An 18,790-nucleotide genomic window follows, 5' to 3' on the forward strand; every position below is an offset into this window, starting at 1 on the left:
GATTACAGGCTGAGCCACCGAGCCGCTATTGCTCACTTTTTAAAAAGTCAGTATGGCAATACTTACTGAACTAAAAGAGATAATTTGTTAAACTATTTCCAGGTGCTCTGAATGAACTGGAAACCCTCTCAAAGTCTGCAAATTTCCCCTTTCTCATCAGTAGAAGCCAGCCCTACATGTTAGAAATGTTAAGAGTCTAAATGTCTAATAATAGTAATTGTCCTCAGGCTCTATTCAAGGCCTCCCCTTTCCTTTGGCCATAGTAGTTCAATTGTTATTCAAATGATGCAGTTTCAGTGTGATTTCTTTTGTCTACTAAAGAGAGAAATCATCTTTATAAACAAAAAAATTTTAATGTACTTATTCTTTTTTTTTTCTATAAAGGTTTCCCCACATAGCTCTAATGTTCCAATGGCAAAGGTAATGTTAAACAAACTTATTTTATTAAAAGGATGAATTTGGAAGCGGGATATGGATAAAGTGCCCGACCACAGAGAGAATACAGACAGAAAATAGCTTAATGCTTTGCACATTGTAGGTGATCAGTGTTTATTTGACAAATGCATGAGTGAATGACCTAATAGACTCTTTGCATTTATGGCATGCTATAGGACTGTACCTTAACGTGAGCAGCATTTAATTGAATAGTAACATAAAGGCTTAAAGTAAATGCAATACATTTTACCTGGAGATTTTTACCTATGGATTATTATATGGATTTCAATTAGAAAATTCAAAACAATTACCATGCTTTGCCACTGAGAAGACAGAAATGATCATGTATTTAACTGTCAATGACAGATTCCTTTCTCAGTAATTATCTTTCCCTTGGCTAGAAATTCTTATATAATTAAGGTGTGCATAGGCACAATGTATTTGCTTTCTCAGTACCGAAATTAATAGTATAAATTAAATAACCACTAAAACTATTGGACAATACTGATCAGATATAGGTAAAAATAAACAATCACTAACACTTATACACACCCTATCTGATATTTCAACTATTAATATGTGATGGCTACTTTTAGAAACTTTCTAATTCAAGGAATGCATAGTGTGCAGTTCTACAGCAATTCTTTAATTATGGCATCTTAGGGGCAACACATGGAAAAGATACGTGTGGACACACCAAGTTCCCCTAAGAGGACACTAAGGTTTGTTCAAGTTTGTGAATAGTGGTCGAGAAAAAGCAATTCTGTTTTATTGCAATCATAATACTTTAACTCTGTTGATATTCTAGAAAATATGGCCTGAAATAAAGAACACATTTATATAGGGTAACATACTATTTAATAAAGAAAGTCAATGAAGAAAAAAATGAATTCATTATATGAATATGTATGCTCTCATATGTTCTTTACATGCAACTCTTCAAAATAATATATTTCACATAAATATGGATTCATTTGTTGAGAAGCATAAGGTGTTATTATTGTCTTTCGATTTTTAAGGCTTCTTTAAACTTAGTCAACTGAACATAAAAGCCATTGGATTGCTTTTTAAATATAAAGGTATTTTACACTGGAAATTTTGTCTGGTATTAGACTCTAAGCACTACATTATTTTTCTTTTAAGATTTAAAATGTCTATTATATTTATATTATTTGTTAATTACCAATTCTTAGCCTGAATTAATTGTGTGCACTAAAGTCATCTCTATTTATTATAGTAATTAGTGTCTACCAGGGAATCTTTTTTGAATTTCACAAATGAAGGTCCTTCGATATTTTCAAATATGTACATCTGTAATCAAGACATAATAGCTATACTCTAGCATAATACTACACACATAGAAGGCATTTAATAAATATTTGTTGAATAAATAAAGCTAGCAAGTGATCAATCTTCACAGTAAAACTATAAGCATACAAGCATACACAGTAATCATGAATTTAGTAATGGTTATTTCACACTGAATAGAGTCACCTCCATTGTGTCTTTAGCAGTAGTATGAATATATAACAAAGTTGCTATATTCCTGATAGATTTATAAGTCTTATTATATTTTCACAAAAATATATTGAAATATTTAAGATAAATGAATTTATAAATAATAAAAAGCAAATAACTGTAACTTTTATTTACCACACAACTTGAAAATAAGACACTGCCATATACATCCCAACCCGCTAATAAGATCTGAATGCAGCAGTCCCCTCTTTTCCACAAGGGATAGGTTCCAAGACCCCCAGTCAGTGCCTGAAACCCTGGATAGTACCAAGTCCAATTGCTGTCAATCAGAATTTCTGTTCATGTCTTTCACTCATAAATGTAATGCCTTTTCCATCCTAAGCACTCATCAAACACTATGGTCATAACTTTCGTACTCTGAGGTACAAAATTGAACTTAGCACTAATTTCTTTTCTCTTATTCACAATTTCACATATAAGTGATTTGTTCTTATCATAGATCTTAGCAATCATAGAATACATTTTTTTTCCCTTTCCTTACCAAGTCAAGAACTTTCGCCTTTTTTTTACTGAAAGGAATTGTGCCTTTTCTTTGGCATATCCAAATTCTAAGCATCTCTACACATGCAACTTTGGACAATTAATAAGAAAATAAGGGTTCCTTGAGCACAAGCACTGTGATACTGGAACATTTGATGTGACAAACAAGACAGCTACTAAGTGACTGGGGGCAGGCAGCACAGACAGATTGAGACTCTAGACAAAAGGATGATTCAAACGTTGGCAGGATGGAGCAGAACAGTGATAGATTTCATTATGCTACCCAGAGTGGTGCACAATTTAAAACTTATAAAGTGTTTATTTCTGATTTTTTCTTTATTTCAATAGCTTTAGGGGGTACAAATTTTTGGAATTACATGATTGCATTGTATATTGGCAAAGAAGTTTGGGCTTTAAGTGTACCTCCCACCCCTCTATATTCATTGTATCCAATAGGTGAATTTTCAACCTGCCATCCCTTCCCTTCCTTCCCCTTCTGAGTTTCCACTGGCCATTATAACACTCCCCATGACTTTGCAGATCCTTAGTTTAGCTCCCACTTATAAGTGAGACTATGTAGTGTTTGATTTTTTTTCCTGAGTTAGTTCATTTAGAGTGATGTTCTCCGATTCCAACCACACAGTTGCAAAAGACAATATTTTCTTCTTTTTGATGGCTGAATCATATTCCACAGTGTATATATACATTTTCATTATCCACTGATCAATTGATGGGCACTTAAGTTGAATCCACATCTTTGCAATTGTGAATTATGTTGCAAAAAACATGTGGCCGCAGGTATCTTTTTTATATAAAGACCTCTGTTCCTTTGGGTAGATACCTAGTAGAACCACTGGGTCAAGTGGTGGATTTACTTTTAGTTCTTTGAGAAATGCCCATACGATTTCCATAGAAGATAAACTAATTTACATTCCCACCAACAGTGTATAAGTGTGCCCTTTTCACCACAACTGCACCAGCATCTATTTTTTTTTGAGTTTTTATTATAATAATGACCATTTCTGTCTGGTATGAGGTGGTATCTCATTGTGGTTTTAATTTGCATTTCCTTGACAGTTAGTGATATGGAGTATTTTTTCATATGTTTGTTGACCATTTGTATCTCTTCATTTGAGAGATGTCTGTTCATGTTGCTTGCCCACTTTTTAATGGGATTATTTGCTTTTTCTCTTGCTGATTTGTTTGAGATGTTTGTAGATTCTGGACATTAGTCTTTGTGAAATATATAGTTTGTGAATATCTACTCCCATTCTGCAAGTTGCCTATTTACTCTGCTGATTGTTTCTTTAGCCATGCAGAAGCTATTTAATTTAATGAAGTCCTACTTATTTTTGTTGAATTTGATTTTGGGGTTTTAGCTATAACAATTTGCCTAAGCCAATGTCCAGAAGAGTTTTGTTCCTAAGTTTTCTTCTAGGATTGTTATGGTTTAAGGTTTGATATTTAAGTCTTTTTTCATTTAATGTTTTGGAGCACAGTTGACCATGGATAACTGAAATCATGGACTAAAAAACCACAGAAAAGGGGGGACTACTGTATTCCTCACAAGCACTTCTTGATATTTGCACTTTATTATCACTTAGTAACATAATATTCTTTGCATGCTTTTATATTGTACATAAATGGTCACTGTGTATCTATGATTCTAAAATAAGATTGCTTGAGAAGTCTAGTCATGTTAATATAACAGCTATATCATTCATATACACTGCTCCCATTGCAAAATAACATGGGACTACAAAATAACAGTAGCCTATCTCTACTTAAATTTTGATTTATTTATAATACATTTTTGTATCAAATTTGACTTCTAAAATCATTACACTAAAATATTATTTACTTTGCTGTGTGTGTGTGTGTGTGTGTGTGTGTGTGTGTGCTTTTGCAAAGTTTGTTCCTAAGATATTCCTTCACCCTAATCCAAGATCTGCTCAGAACATTTTTTTCCAGTCTCAGTCTTTTAATATCTACCTAACAAGTTTAGCACATTTAGATCTGTTATGATTGCTGATTTATTTGGAATTAGTATTTTCCATTCGTTCTTTTCATTTCTCTCAATTTTTGCCTTATTTTGGAATAAACTTATTTTTATTCATTTTCATCTTTAATAGTTTTGGAAATTATACAGTATATTTCCTCTTTTTCAGTGAGTTATCCAGAAAATGAAAACACTACACAATTTAAAGTTTGAAAGTATTCTACTGTCTTCCTGAAAAATCCAAGGACCTTTTGTCTCTTTAAATGGAACCACCTCTGACTTAAATGCTGTTTTTATTCTAATAGACCTTAATCTCTAGATCAGTTTTCCACAGCAAAATTGAGTGGAAAGTACAGACTTACTTTTGCCCCTAGATTTGCAAAGTCTCCTTCACTGTCAATATCCCCCACCAGAGTGGTGCATTTACTACAATTGATGACTCCACACTTGGACTGCACAAATGTATAATGACCTGTATCCACCATTATAGTGTCATATAGTTTCAGTGCCCCCCCAATTTTCTGTGTTCCGCCTATTCATCCCGCCCCCCTCCCCTAACCTCTGGCAATTACTGATCCTTTTACTGCCTCCATAGTTTCACCTTTCCCAGAATGTCATATGATAAGAATCATACAGTACATAGCTTGCTCAGTTGGGCTTCTTTTACTTAGTGATATACATTTAAGTTTCCTACATGTCTTTTTTCCAGGCCTGATAGCTCATTTATTTTTAGCACTGGATTATATTCCATTGTCTGAATGTACCACATTTTATTTATCTATTCACATATTGAAGGGCATTTTGGTTGCTTCGAAGTTTAGGGAATCATGAATAAAGTTACTATCAATATTGGTTTGCAAGTTTTTGTATGAGCATGAGTTTTCAACTCTTTGTGGTAAATACTATAGAGCACAATTGCTGGACTGTATGTCAAAGGTATAATTAGTGTTATAAGAAACTGCCAAATTGTCTTCCAAAGTGGTTGTACCAGTTTGAATTTCTGCCAGCAATATATGAGAGGGTTTTTTTGCTCCAAAACCTCTCCTGAATTCTGGATTTTGGTGATTGTTATAAGTGTGCGGTGAAATCACATTATTGTTTTAATTTGCAATTTCCTAATGACATATAATGTTGAGCATCTTTTCATATACTTATTTGTCATCTGTATATCTTCTTTGGTGAGTTGTCTCTTAAGGTCTTTTGTCCATTTTTTAAATCAGGTTGTTTATATTCTTATTTTTGAATTTTAAGAGCTATTTGGGTATTTTGTATAGTAGTCATTTGTCAGAGTTGTTTTTTGCAAGTTTTCTTCCAGCCTGAGGCTTATATTCTCATTCTCTTGACAGTGTCTTTGGCAGAGCAAAGACACTATTTCCAAGGTCTTCTAAATTTTCTCCTACTTGTTTCTGAAAATGTTACAGGTTTGCATTTTACATTTAGGTCTGTAATCTACTTTAATTTAGTTTGTAAAGAGTTTAATGTCTGTATCTAAATTAAAATTTTTAAAAATGTTTACACAAGATGTTCAGTTATTCTAGCACCATTTGTAGAAAAGATTATCCCCCATCGTATTGCCTTTGCTTCTTTATCAAAGATCAGTTGAGTATATTGTTATAGCCGAAGCATGAGAAAGGAGTCATCAACACACTGAGGGTCGAATTTTTGAGTCCTTTATTGCCGGTGGTCGAGAGCAGGCTAATACCAGGAAAACTCTCAACCCTGAATGGGGTAAGCAGGGGGTTTATAAAGGCAAAAACCACAAAAGCTTTACAGTTATGATTACATTTCTTGGCAGAACATCTGGTTTCAATTGAGCAAGGGTACAGTTAGATATGGAACTTGCGGTTAGGGAGTTTCCAAATGCTGAGGGAGAACAAGGATGCAGTCTAGCGATTATAGGAAGGTTACAACAATCACATGTGGGAGGGGGTTTATATCTAAGTAGACTCACAACTAAAATAGAGGATCTGCTACAAAATGAAGCTACCTGTGTCAAGTTTTAACAAAGCTATTAAAATATCTCAATATTTGCATAGGTCTATTTCTGATTTCTCTGTTCTGTTCAATTGATCAATTTATCTATTCTTTTGCCAACATTACAATGTGCTGATTACTGTACCTTTGTAATAAGCATCAGAATTTTATAGGTTTCCTCATATTGACCTTGTACATATATTGTCATATCCATACCTGAATATTTTCAAGAAGTACTAATGTAATGGTATTATGATTACAATTTCAAATTCTTCTGATCATTGCTGGTATAGAGGAAAGCAATATCTTTTTTTCTTGTATAGTAAACTTGTATCCTGCAACATTACTATAATTGCTTAGTTCCCAGAGTTTTGGAGAGGGGTCAATTCTTTTAGATTTTCTACATAGGTAATTATGTCATCTGCAAGAAAATACAGTTTTATTTCTTATTTCTGACTTTCTATGCCTTTTATTTCCTTTTCTTGTATTAGTAGATTAAGTAGGACTTCCAATACAATGTAGAAAAAAAAAAAGTGATGACAGGAAACATTCTTGTCTTGTTCATGATCTTAGGAGGAAAAATTCTGGTATCTCATAATTAAGTTTTATGTTCACTGTAGGTTTTTATACATATTCTCTATCAAGTTGAAAATATTCCCCTTTATTCCTAATTTGTTGAGTGTGTTTATCATAAATGGATTTTGGACATTATAAAATATTTTTTCTATATCTATTGGTATTATTTTATGATTTTTCATCTTTAGTTTATAGATATGATTGATTACATCAGCTATTTTTTTAATGTTAAACCCATCTTTCATAGCTGAGATAAATTCTTCTTGGTTGTGGTATTAGTTTTGAACATTGGTGGATTTAATTTTATTTTGAATATTTTGTTGAGGGTTTTTGCATCTATGATTATGAAAGATAATGGTTTATAGTTTCTATGTCTTGTAATTTCTTTGTCTGGTTTTGACATTAGGGTTATGGGTCTTTTTTTTAACTTACTTTTACAAGTTCCTTTTTTTAAATTGGTGCATTTAGATCAATGGCATTCAAAGCAGTTACTGATATAAATTGAGTTAATATCAACCATATTTGTTACTGGTTTCTATTCATTGCCCCTATTCTTTATTCCTATTTCTGTCTTCTACTTTATTTTTTTCCTTTTGTAGTTTTAATTGAACATTTTTATATAAATCCATTTTTATTTTCTAGCATGTCAATTATACTTTCTCAATCTATTTTAGAGGTCATCCTAGAACTTGTATTATACATTTACCATTAACCTAAATTGGCTTTTAAATAACTCTATACTACTTACAGGGTAGAACAAGTAGCTTATAATAATAACATATTACTACTTTCTATCTCTAGTCCTCTGTATCATTGCTGTCATTAATTTCACTTATGCATATGTTATAATCATCAAATCAAATGCTTTGTTGCTATAATCATTTTGGACAAATTTATCTGCTAGGTCAATTAAGAATAAGAGAAAAGCTATTTTATAGTCATTTATTCTTTCTCTAATGCTCTTATTTTCTATATGTATTATTATTTTTTCTTTCTGAAGAACTTCTTTTAACAATTGTGCATGGTAAGTCTACTGGCAACAAATTGCCTTAATTTTTGTCTGATAATGTCTTTATTTTGCCTTTTCTTTTAAAGGATAATTTTGCAAGATACAAAATTCTATATAGTTATTTTAATCTCTCAACACCTTAGTTCTTAACTCCACTTTTCTTGCTTGCCTGTTTTCTGAAAAGGAGTAGAATTTTTTCCTTATCTTTGCTTTTTAATAGATTAGGTGTTCCCCCTTTCCCATTGGATCCTTTCAAGATTTTTTTTCTCTACCTTTGATTTTTTGCATTTTGAATATGATATGGCTGGGTATAGGTAAAAGGGTTTTTTGGGTTTGGATATTTTGTTTTGTTTTGCTTTTCATATATCCTGGTTGGTGTTCCCTGAGTTTCCTGGATTTATGGTTTGGTGTCTGATATTAATTTGGGAATATTCCAGTTGTTATTGTTTTAAATATTTCTTCTGTTTTTAAATCTTCTTCTTGTATCCTCATTATACATATTTACATTTTTTGTAGTTTTTCTTAAACATTCTGCTTCTTTTTTCTCCTGAACTTTTCTCTTTGCCTTTCTACTTTGGTAGTTTCTATTGACATGTCTTTGAACTCAAAGATTCTTTCCTTAGTTGTATCCAATCTACCTATAAGCATTCTTCATTTGTTACAGTATTTTTTTTATCTCTAGCATTTTTAAAATTCTTTCACAGAAGTTTTATCTTTCTGCTTACACTACTCATTTGTTTTTGCATGTTTTCTGCTTTTTTCCATTAGAACCCTTTGTTTGTTAGTCATAATTATTTTAAGTTCCTACTCTGATATTTCCAATATCCCTGTCATGTCTGTTTTATTCTTATTCTTGTTCTGTCTCTTCAAACTGTATCTTTGCCTTTTACTCTGCCTTGTAATTTTTTGCTGAAATCCAGACATGATGTACTTAGTAAAGGGGACTCTAATAAATAGACCCTTAATGATATGGTGGTAAGATGTGGTGGGGAGAGGATGTATCCTATAATTCTGTGACTAGGTTTCAGTTTTTAATGTGCCTGTGCTCATGGGCTGTGAACTTTACAACTCCCCTCCCACAAGGTGAAACAAAAAGGCTTAGTGGAAGCTGAAGTTGGGTTTATCTCTTGCCTTAAAATGCTATTTTTAATGACCATTTAATGATATCTTGTTACTTTTTACACTTCTTCCCACATATAACTTTTTTTACATTCAATGTTTATCTATATATGTATTCAATATTTTCTGATTTACTCGCTTACAGTTTATTCTTGCATATTATGCCTTTTTCTAGGAATATTATATTTCTTTATGAGAAATATCACCTAAAAAGTATTTTAGTGAGAATCTACTGAAGGTAATACTGACAAATATTTATTAGACTAAAAATATATCATTTCTTTGTTGTTTTTAATTGATAATCTAACTACAAGGTATGTTGGCTGCTTTCGCTCTGTGCTTCAAAAGTACTACTCCATCATTATCTGGTTTTCATTGTGCCTATTTAGGAATACAATATCAGCAGTTGCTTATAAGTTTCTGTATTATAATTAGACTTTTTTCTCTCTGGCTGATTTTAAGATCTACGTTTAGTCTTTGGTAATTATCAAATTATTATATTGTACCTATGGAGGTATTTCTTTTTCTTAGCCTACTTGGGATTCAGAGAAATCATGTCATTCCTCAGCTTTGGATAATTGTTTACTCTTATCCCTTTCAAATATTATTTGCCATGATTTCTATATTTTCATTAGGTCTATTTGCTTCTTCAATAAGGCTGACTTAATTTTGCCCCATCCTTGCATCTCTTTTTTATGTTTTCAATCTACATTTTAAATGTATTTAGGCATATACCTATCTTAGGGAAAGAACTAGTACAAGTGTTTTTCAAAGATTAATGACATCATGTGTGTCAGAGGGGAAATAGAATTATTGATCTTGATTCACTAAATACAAATAAAATATAGATTCTATAATGTGAACTGTATGAATGTGTTATATGAAAAATGAATTAATTCACTAGTATTAAAAAATTAAGCCATAATACAAAATATATTTGGAGTAAAATCTCTCTGTGAGCAAATAGAAAAAAGCAAGTAGTGGCAAAGCCCGATATATAATATAAATGTGACACAAATTAATCATGACTACTCATATTTTTGGACTTCAGTGTTGTAAAGGAACATATTCTCAAAAACAACAGGAAATATTCGTTTACATAATAAGCATTGTAGAGTGTGATGTTGGCACCATTCAAATTATTGAGTGGTAGGAAGGCTTATTATATAAAATGTTTCATGCTGGCTGTGCGATTTATAATGCTAACAAAAATTTATACTGATAGTTTGATTGTAGTTAATTCATAAGATCCATGATTAATGTTATAAAAGGGTCACAAGTTAGAGCTAAAGAATAAGAGAAATATTCACGGTTACTAATAAATTTCTCTGTGAAGGTTTGGCTACCCTTGCAGGTAATGATGTCACAATATGATGAAAGAATAGCTAAGTAGCCAACAAAGTGCCAATTGTTTGGCTGAAACACTGATCATTGCATCACTCTTGGCCAGAACCCCAAATAGTGAGCACAGCTATGAAAGGAAAAAGAAAACTCTTAAGTATGCAGGTTTCAACCGATAACACTTTTCTTAAAGCTAGATTCTATCAACACTTAAATGCTTATGACAGGTAAGGGACTAGATAAAAGAGTATAAGAGAAGTAATAGACATGCCATAATCATGCAACCACATTAATTCATGTAGAAACCCCACACTTCCAATTCCAAGCTTGTATCCTGCACCTATGAACTTAGCATATACTTTTTGATAGTTATAATTAACTTTCTGACTAAATGGACCAGAGGCACTATATTACAGTAAAACTAACAGTGTATGCAGTTAGGGAATGGTCTAAAAGTCGGGGTGGAGGGGAGTGGTAGAGTGGGATTTAAAGCCTATGTACCAAAATAATACATATTAAATAACTCCATGATATGAAATTTTAGAACAGAAAAAACTAATCCATATTGATAGAAAAAACTAATTTTAGATATTTTAGAACAGAAAAAACTAATCTGCATTGATAGAAATCAGATTGGTGGTTTCCTGGGACTAAGAGTTGGAGGAAATACTTCCTTCAAAGGAACACAAGAGAACCTCTGGAGACAAGGAAACATTCTATATCTTGATTAGAATGCTGGTTAACCAAAGTATACATTAACCAAAATTTATCAAACTATACATTTTTAAATGCGTACATTTAACTGTATGCAATTTACACCCCCAGATAACTGATTTAAAAAGAAAAAAAATGGAAGGGCACAATGGCTCAATCCTGTAATCCCAGTACTTTAGGAGTCCAAGGTGAAAAGACTGCCTGAGCCTGCAGGTTCGTGACCAGCCTGGGTAACATGGTGAGACCTCATCTCTACAATTAAAAAAAAAAAATTAGCCGGGTGTGGTGGTGCACACCTGTAGTTCTGGTTACTTGAAAGGCTGAGGTAGAATGCCTGAGCCCAGCAGGTCGATGCTGGGGTGGTCATAAACATGCCACTGCACTCCAGTCTGGGTCACAGAGTGAGACTCCAGCTCAAAAAAGAAAGGGAGAAAAAAACACTAGTTTTGTAAGACGTTAACGTGGGCAAGTTGTATGAAGGGTAGATAAAGTTTCTTTATGTTATTTCCTCTAATTGTATATAAATCTATAATTATCTCAAAACTTAAATTTTCTTTGAAAACATGTACAACACTGATTTTTGTTTGTTGTACAAATATAATTAATTATTTAAAAAGAGATGTATGTTTCTAACTTGTAAGATACGTAGTGATTCATACAAATTCAATGCCATGTAGTCCTGAATCCCACTTTGAAATGTTGAATTCTTCAAGAGAGTTAATGAGTAGTACCTAGTCTTTTGGATTTGTTTTGCCTTAGATCAATTCTAAAATGGGCCTAAGTAAATTAATCATTTACTGCTTTAGTCATTCTTGGGAAGAAATGTAGCAAGTACTCTAAAAGTATTCTCTGCTAATGAAATATGCCATTATTATTTACGGTAGGTATCATCCATTAAAGTCAAGGCTTAAAAATTGCCAACACAATACCAAAATGTGCCAGAGTGTCCAGTCAAATAGTACTGAAGAGAATCACTGAGCCCCTCCAAGGTAGACGTTTTACATATCCCAAAATGTAATTAAATTTAAGGAAAAAGTAAGTGTGGCCTTAATTTTATCTCAGCATCAGCATCAGTTGTTTTGGTTATTTGTGAGTTTTTATTTTTATAAAGGGATAGAAAAAATAGGAGCTAGCAATGGGTGGGGTTATGACAATGGACAGCTGGTTTAACTATACTCAGAATAATTAATCAGATATTATGGCTACTAGTGTCTCCACCTAACAGAAAGCTTTGCTTTTGAAGGTACATAAACTCAAAAGTTTTTGAAGGATGGGTAGTTACCATGAAGTCACCCGGATATAAGGCTACAGATAGCAGTGAAGGTGGTAGAGGAAACCAAAGAGTGACACTCTAAATAAGGTAATTGCTACCCTGAGTCAGTCAGTTGTTGCCATAACAAGAAATGGACACATGGTTAGACTATATACTGAATAAAAGTAGCCAGAAATTAAAAATGAAAAAGTGAAAACTCTTGTTGGAAATTCATTTAAAAACCATTTAAGTTTGGTCCCATCTAAGGGCCACCGATTTGTGTCTTCATAAATGATCATTCTTCATATATGAATGTTTCTTATGGAAAATTCCCTAGAATGGCTAAGTACATGAACCTGCTACTGAATTCACCATTCTACTACTTTTTCTCAACTTCATTCATTCTCACTTCACTGAAAACACTTTCTCATAGGGAAGACAATTGCCAAGACCTGGCATATTTTCAAAGCTTACATTTTCATCTGTTTGCCAAATGGCTGTAATATAATTCACAAAAACCCTGTTTATTGAGTAATGTTATTAATAGTTAGCATAATACTGTGGAATTGAAGACATTCTTTTTGGATTATGTCCAGGTCTTTAAAAAGAACATGGATTCCAATAGGAAATAAATGGCTTATATTAAAATATATTATTTTAAAAAGTGGAACAACATGAAAGGTACTTGAATAGGTAGTAATTTGAATACCTTCAAATTATAATAAGACAACTTTTCTCTGACACCTAAGTCCCCACGTGTATTAAAATGCTTTGAATGATAACAAAAGAAGAATGTCATGATTAGGAATACTTTTATAAAATCATTTTTCATTTTAAATGCATTGCTGAAAATATCATAGGATGGAGAAATCACTAAAATTAACAGCTTATTGATTTTTTTCCCTTCCGCTGCATTTGCCAAACTTTGCTATGTATATTATATTTGTTGCTTTTTTATTTATGTCTAAATTCATGAATTACCAAAATATGTCAAGGAGGAAAATAACACAGTCTACTTTTTTATTTTTGTTTCCAAAAAGTATTTAATATCTAAATAAGAAGCATTAAAATATATTCTCAACTCAAATTATAGTTAATTATTTCACTAGTTCATAATCCAGCAGTCACCACCTGAGACCAAGTCTGAAAATCCCAACTTGACTTCTGAAACCAATCATGAGCCTTCACTCATTTAATGGCTCTATTTTTAAGGAGAAGCATGAAATCATCCAAGAATCATAAAACATTAAGCATTTAACTGTGAATGTTTCTTCAGTTAATTGAAGATAGATAAAGGAAAAAATAAGACAGGATATCAAAAGGAAGTGAGAGCAGGAGTGAGAGAGGAACCAACACAGTTTGAATAGTCAACAGAAAGCTCAGAAAACAACATATCATAAGAAAGTATTAGCTAAGCCTTAGATTGCAAATACTAGATACATGTTGTTCAAGGTGCCCTAATAAATTCAGCACAAAGCATATTTTGAGTTGCTATGGGTTTGGGGAGGAAAGAACAAGGTTAATGAAAGAAACTACTGATTACAAAGAAAGAAATGTCCATCTTAAGGATCAAAAGAAGACACTAGGAAAAAATAGAATAAATATTACTTTTACTTTAATCTAGATACAATTAAATTGGCAAAAAATTAAACATACAATTATGACTCAATAAAGAATGAATCAATCAAGTTAATCCAATTAATTTTCTTTTTGAGACAATATTATCAGCCACATAATCAAGCATATTAAAATCAATTTTTTAAAAATGATTTTCCTCATGATATACTTATCAGATCAAATTCAAAGACTTTAAACATTAGAAATTTTTTCAAATGTAACAGATTTTTTTCTTTTGAAACAATTATTGACTAGTGGTGAAAAGCAAATGTAGAAATTAAAAAGAATAACAATCAAAAGCAGAGATCTAGAAAACAAATTGAAAAGTAAATCTAACTTAGAATATGAAAGTTTTGGTTTCATAGAAAGAAAGAAAGGAGACCATAGCTAAGACAAAGACTCAGAGTTGAAACTGAGGAGCCAGATTATATCATAACTGTGCAAGAGAAACTATATTTTAGGTAATATCCTTGCCATTTAACTGCACACACTAATGTCAAAGTTGTGAGCAAACTGAAATGGATTAAGAATCAGAAAACAGAAAAGGAGTTCACCAAAACCTTGACAGTTTTTTAAAAAGCAAGATGTTCTACAGTATCCTAAAACAGATTACAAAGAAAAGTTAAGTGACTAAAATACAAGTATAGGCAAAGTCTAGGAGGCAGAGAAGTTTACAAGTTATGCATGAGTTTATGAGACAGTGGTACTATATTAAAAGCTAAAATACACTAATATATAAGTCCATATTTATGTAACAAAATGATACAAATGAGAGAGGAGATAGTCAGAAGCTGGTTAGGCAGACAGAAGAGGGAGGCCGTGGAAAAGACTTAATACCTGCAGGAATGCCCTTTGCACCACTCCCATTATATAATTGTTGGCTAAAAATGTGGTTAGTGTCGTTTAAGACATCCTGTCCACCCAGGATGTACTGCTAAAAGGGACATTTTGCTGCTTAAACGCAGGCGCAGTAGCTAAACTAAATGTCCTAATGTGACCTTGGCTTATTATAATATCATTAACATAGCATTTGCTGCATTTCACCACCACCCCCAGGGCTCATCTGTGGTACTTATGGGTAATATTTAAGATGGAGTAACTTTGATCAAGGACCCATATGCGCGAGAAGAATTGGGTCTCAGGAAATAAGGGGTGTTTGAGATGTAAATAAGAGAAATGCCTCCCCAAAAGATAAGATAAAACACACACACACACACAAACTCCTAGCACAAGGTTTACCCATTTTGGGCTCCCTTCTCTTTTTCCAGAGAGCTTTGTTGCTTAATTAACTCCTTCTTTCACTCATCCTTTTGGTGTCCGGTATGTTCCTTAATCTTCTTGGTTGTGGGACAAAAACCTGAGGTTGCTGGTTTAAACTGACAGTGGAGTTAAAACTCCTACAACACGAACATAACCATTCAATATACTCGTCAATTGCTTTTTTAAATGACAGCAATTATATAATGTAGTTTACAGTACTTGCAACTTTAATCTTAATAGACATGGTCAAATTATCCCCTGAAAATATACCAATTGGTAGTTTCATCACTGATATGCAAAAAAGTTGTATTCTCATAAATCCAAATGTTATCAATCTATACATTTTTTGCTAATTTGCGAGATTAAAAACAATATTTAATATTTGTTTATTAAATATTATTTCTTCCTTTATAAATTGCTTGTTCATGTACTTGCTCTTATTATTAGACTGCTATCATTTTTAATATTTTGTAAGTGTTTTTGTGTAGTAGGGATCTTAATTCTTTACCTTTCAAAAGGCTGTAAATATTTTCTATCAATCCATCACTTTTCACCAGTGTTTGTTAGTCCTTTCACTGTACAGAATTTTAAATATTTATATGACAAAATATGTAATTAATTTCCTTCATGGCTCCAGATATGTTTGTTTCTGTTTGCATTTCATTTGTTTAGTTGATAAAGGTCCTCAAATTGAGATTTTAAGGATTCTAATCTTTATTTTAATAGATCTATAGTTATTTTATGTTTAAGCCACATAAATTTTTGTGCACGTCATGTGGTAGGGATATAACTTTAGTTTCCTACAAATTGGCAGCCAATTGCCTGAAACATAATGTGTTGAATACCCCATAGTAAATGCTTTCATTGCTGGTATGATTGCTATTGCTACTTAACCCTTTCTCATACCAACTATTGCTGATGCTGCTGCTAGATATTTCTACTAAAATATATCTCTCAATTTTTTTCCATTTACTACTTATTCCAAAAGATTCCTAAATTTCTACCTCAATTATGAAATTTCTCCTGACCAACAAAGTACAGTACATAACTCCTAAATCATTTTACTACAAATTTTCAAATTAATTACTTAAAATTCCTAGTGTCAGCAATAAATGAAACTTAATTGATGTAAATACATAAAAATCACTCTGTATATAATTCACCTTTTTTTGTATAAACACCTTTATATAAATATACTATATATGTAGTAATCAAACCATATTTTTTTGTTTAGTGCCAGGTCATCAAGACACCTTAAAATTGTTTTATATAATATAATAAAGCTGATGAAACAAAGAAATAAAGAGGAAAACCTTAGCGTTTGTATTCAGTTGTAATTTCTCTGAGATTATTATTATTATTATTGTTATTATTATTATTTTAGTCAGAGTCTCAGTCACCCTGGCTCCAGTGCAGGGGCACGCTCACGGACACCCCAGCAATGACCTGCTAGCTTCAGGCGATCCTTCCACCTCAGCCTTCCAAGTAGCTGGAATTACAGGTGCATACTACCATGCCCAGTTAATTTTTTGATATATTGTAGAGACAAGGTCTCACCAAGCTTCTCAGGCTGCTCTTGGACCCCTGAGTTCAGGCAATACTCTCACCTCAGCCTCTCAAAGTGCTAGGATTATAGGCTTGAGCCACCGCGCCTGGCTGAGATTATTTTTTTAAACTATAATTTTCAATTGTTTTGGTAGCTGCCATTTTTCTCTACAAAAATTATTTGGAATAATCAACATTTTAGGTTCATGTCAATTTTTTATATTTATACCCAGAAGTTGGTCAAAAATTAAACTACTAATTCTTTTTGTTTGTTTGTTTTATAGATTTCCATGCATAAAATAGAACTCACAAGAAGTCCTTCAGTGAAGCTTTCCTGTGAGCAGATGCATCTGTATGGCTGGCTGGTCGTGTCACAGGTCTCGGCATGGCCATGGCACTGACATCTGCAAACATGAGCATCACACATGTCTAAGACATACCAACTCAACAATGAATACATTCAAGGTCCTATGAACATATATGTTGCATGAATCCAACAAGCATGTTTAACCAACACAAAAATAATTTTCTCTTTAATCTGGATATTCATAAAATTTTGGATTGGCCCTGAATTATTGGATAGACTTTCATCACTATCCATAACACATGGTATTGTAAAGGTATTTTCAAGTCACTCTCAAAAGGGAGGTGGAATTCTTTTTTGCACCTTTACCAACTCTTTACCAAAGGAAGGTGTTTACTGAAACTATTTAAAATACAGTTAAGAAGATAAAGGTCAGAATAAACTGTAGAATGGATTAACAAATTTCCATTTTTTGTTCTTTTTTCAAAAGTTAGATGATATATATTTAATAGAATTACTTTTTCATTATGCTATTACTTAACAAACAAATAATGCTTATATCTTGGCATCCTGGTCTACATTTGAAAATATATTTTATTCACAATGCATATCAGTCCTCTAGAACAACTCATTCTAAAAATACTCTATGTACATTTGTATATTAAATAGTATATTGCCTAGTTTTGCAGCTATTAATTTTTTTAAAAAGTATTGTGAGTTGTGTTCTCGATGATCAAACATTCATAAATTACTCAGGGTTCCTTAGATCATTCCTCCAAAAGAAGATATTCCCTATGGAATGTGAACTCAAGTAGAGTCACCACATAATTAAAAACTATCTGGTACTAGAGTTACAACTCCAAATCTAGTTTCTTTTCTTTCTTTCAAGAATATTATAAAACTATATTCCAGAACAAAAATATTTTATAAATTATTTTTAATATTCAGAGTATCCTTACTTCTAAACCCAACAACTTTTAAAAATTGATTCTATAACAGTGTTATACACAGAAAAGACATAGAAATTGCCCCCAAAAATCTTAGAGTAGGAAATCATTTCAAAATGTGAAGCCTGGAATTTGACTTACTCTACAAATTTATAATACACTTTCAAATAACTGTTACCAAAAAAAAAAAAAATAACTTGTTGAAAACAAAATCTATCATGAAAATCACACTCTAATCAAAACCAAAACAGTGGTAATGAATACTACCTTCCACTAATGGTGATTTCTTCTACTGCATAATATCTGTGTCTGAGGTTGACAGCAGTGTCTGTTGTATAGTACTGCCCATGGAAATGAAATCTTATTTGTGTAGCTTTTACAAACTCTTGAAGAGATGGAGTATTATAGAAGTCATTGTATCCAGGACGATAATTTGGCCCAGGCATCAGGATACTAAATGTGACGTTGCCACGGGAATATGGAGTAAAACTGTTGATGAAAGAAATATGATAGTATTAAAATCTATTTATATTTTTGACAAAACAGAAATCACAACTTTGAGAAATGACTACACATTATCAGCAAAAGCTTAGATTCTTCTTCTAGGAAAACAAATATATTCCATTTAATTCATATGCAAGCAACACAAGAATATCACAGAAAGCCATACTATATCATG

General features: G+C 32.2%; 1 protein-coding gene across 1 annotated transcript in view; it reads right to left on the reverse strand.

The window, feature by feature from the left end:
* Nucleotides 1-18,790, reverse strand: part of LOC103270873 (usherin-like) — a 248,790-nt gene that overhangs the window by 130,911 nt on the left and 99,089 nt on the right. Inside the window, exons 8-9 of the mRNA XM_008068382.1 lie at nucleotides 18,379-18,600; nucleotides 17,171-17,264 (exon numbers count right to left, since the gene is read on the reverse strand). Coding sequence (XP_008066573.1) covers nucleotides 17,171-17,264; nucleotides 18,379-18,600 — 316 coding nt within the window. The remainder of the gene's footprint in view (nucleotides 1-17,170; nucleotides 17,265-18,378; nucleotides 18,601-18,790) is intronic.

Source organism: Carlito syrichta, unplaced genomic scaffold (genome assembly GCF_000164805.1).
Source record: "Carlito syrichta isolate Samal-C Ts95f unplaced genomic scaffold, Tarsius_syrichta-2.0.1 Scaffold310619, whole genome shotgun sequence".
Taxonomy (NCBI): domain Eukaryota; kingdom Metazoa; phylum Chordata; class Mammalia; order Primates; family Tarsiidae; genus Carlito; species Carlito syrichta.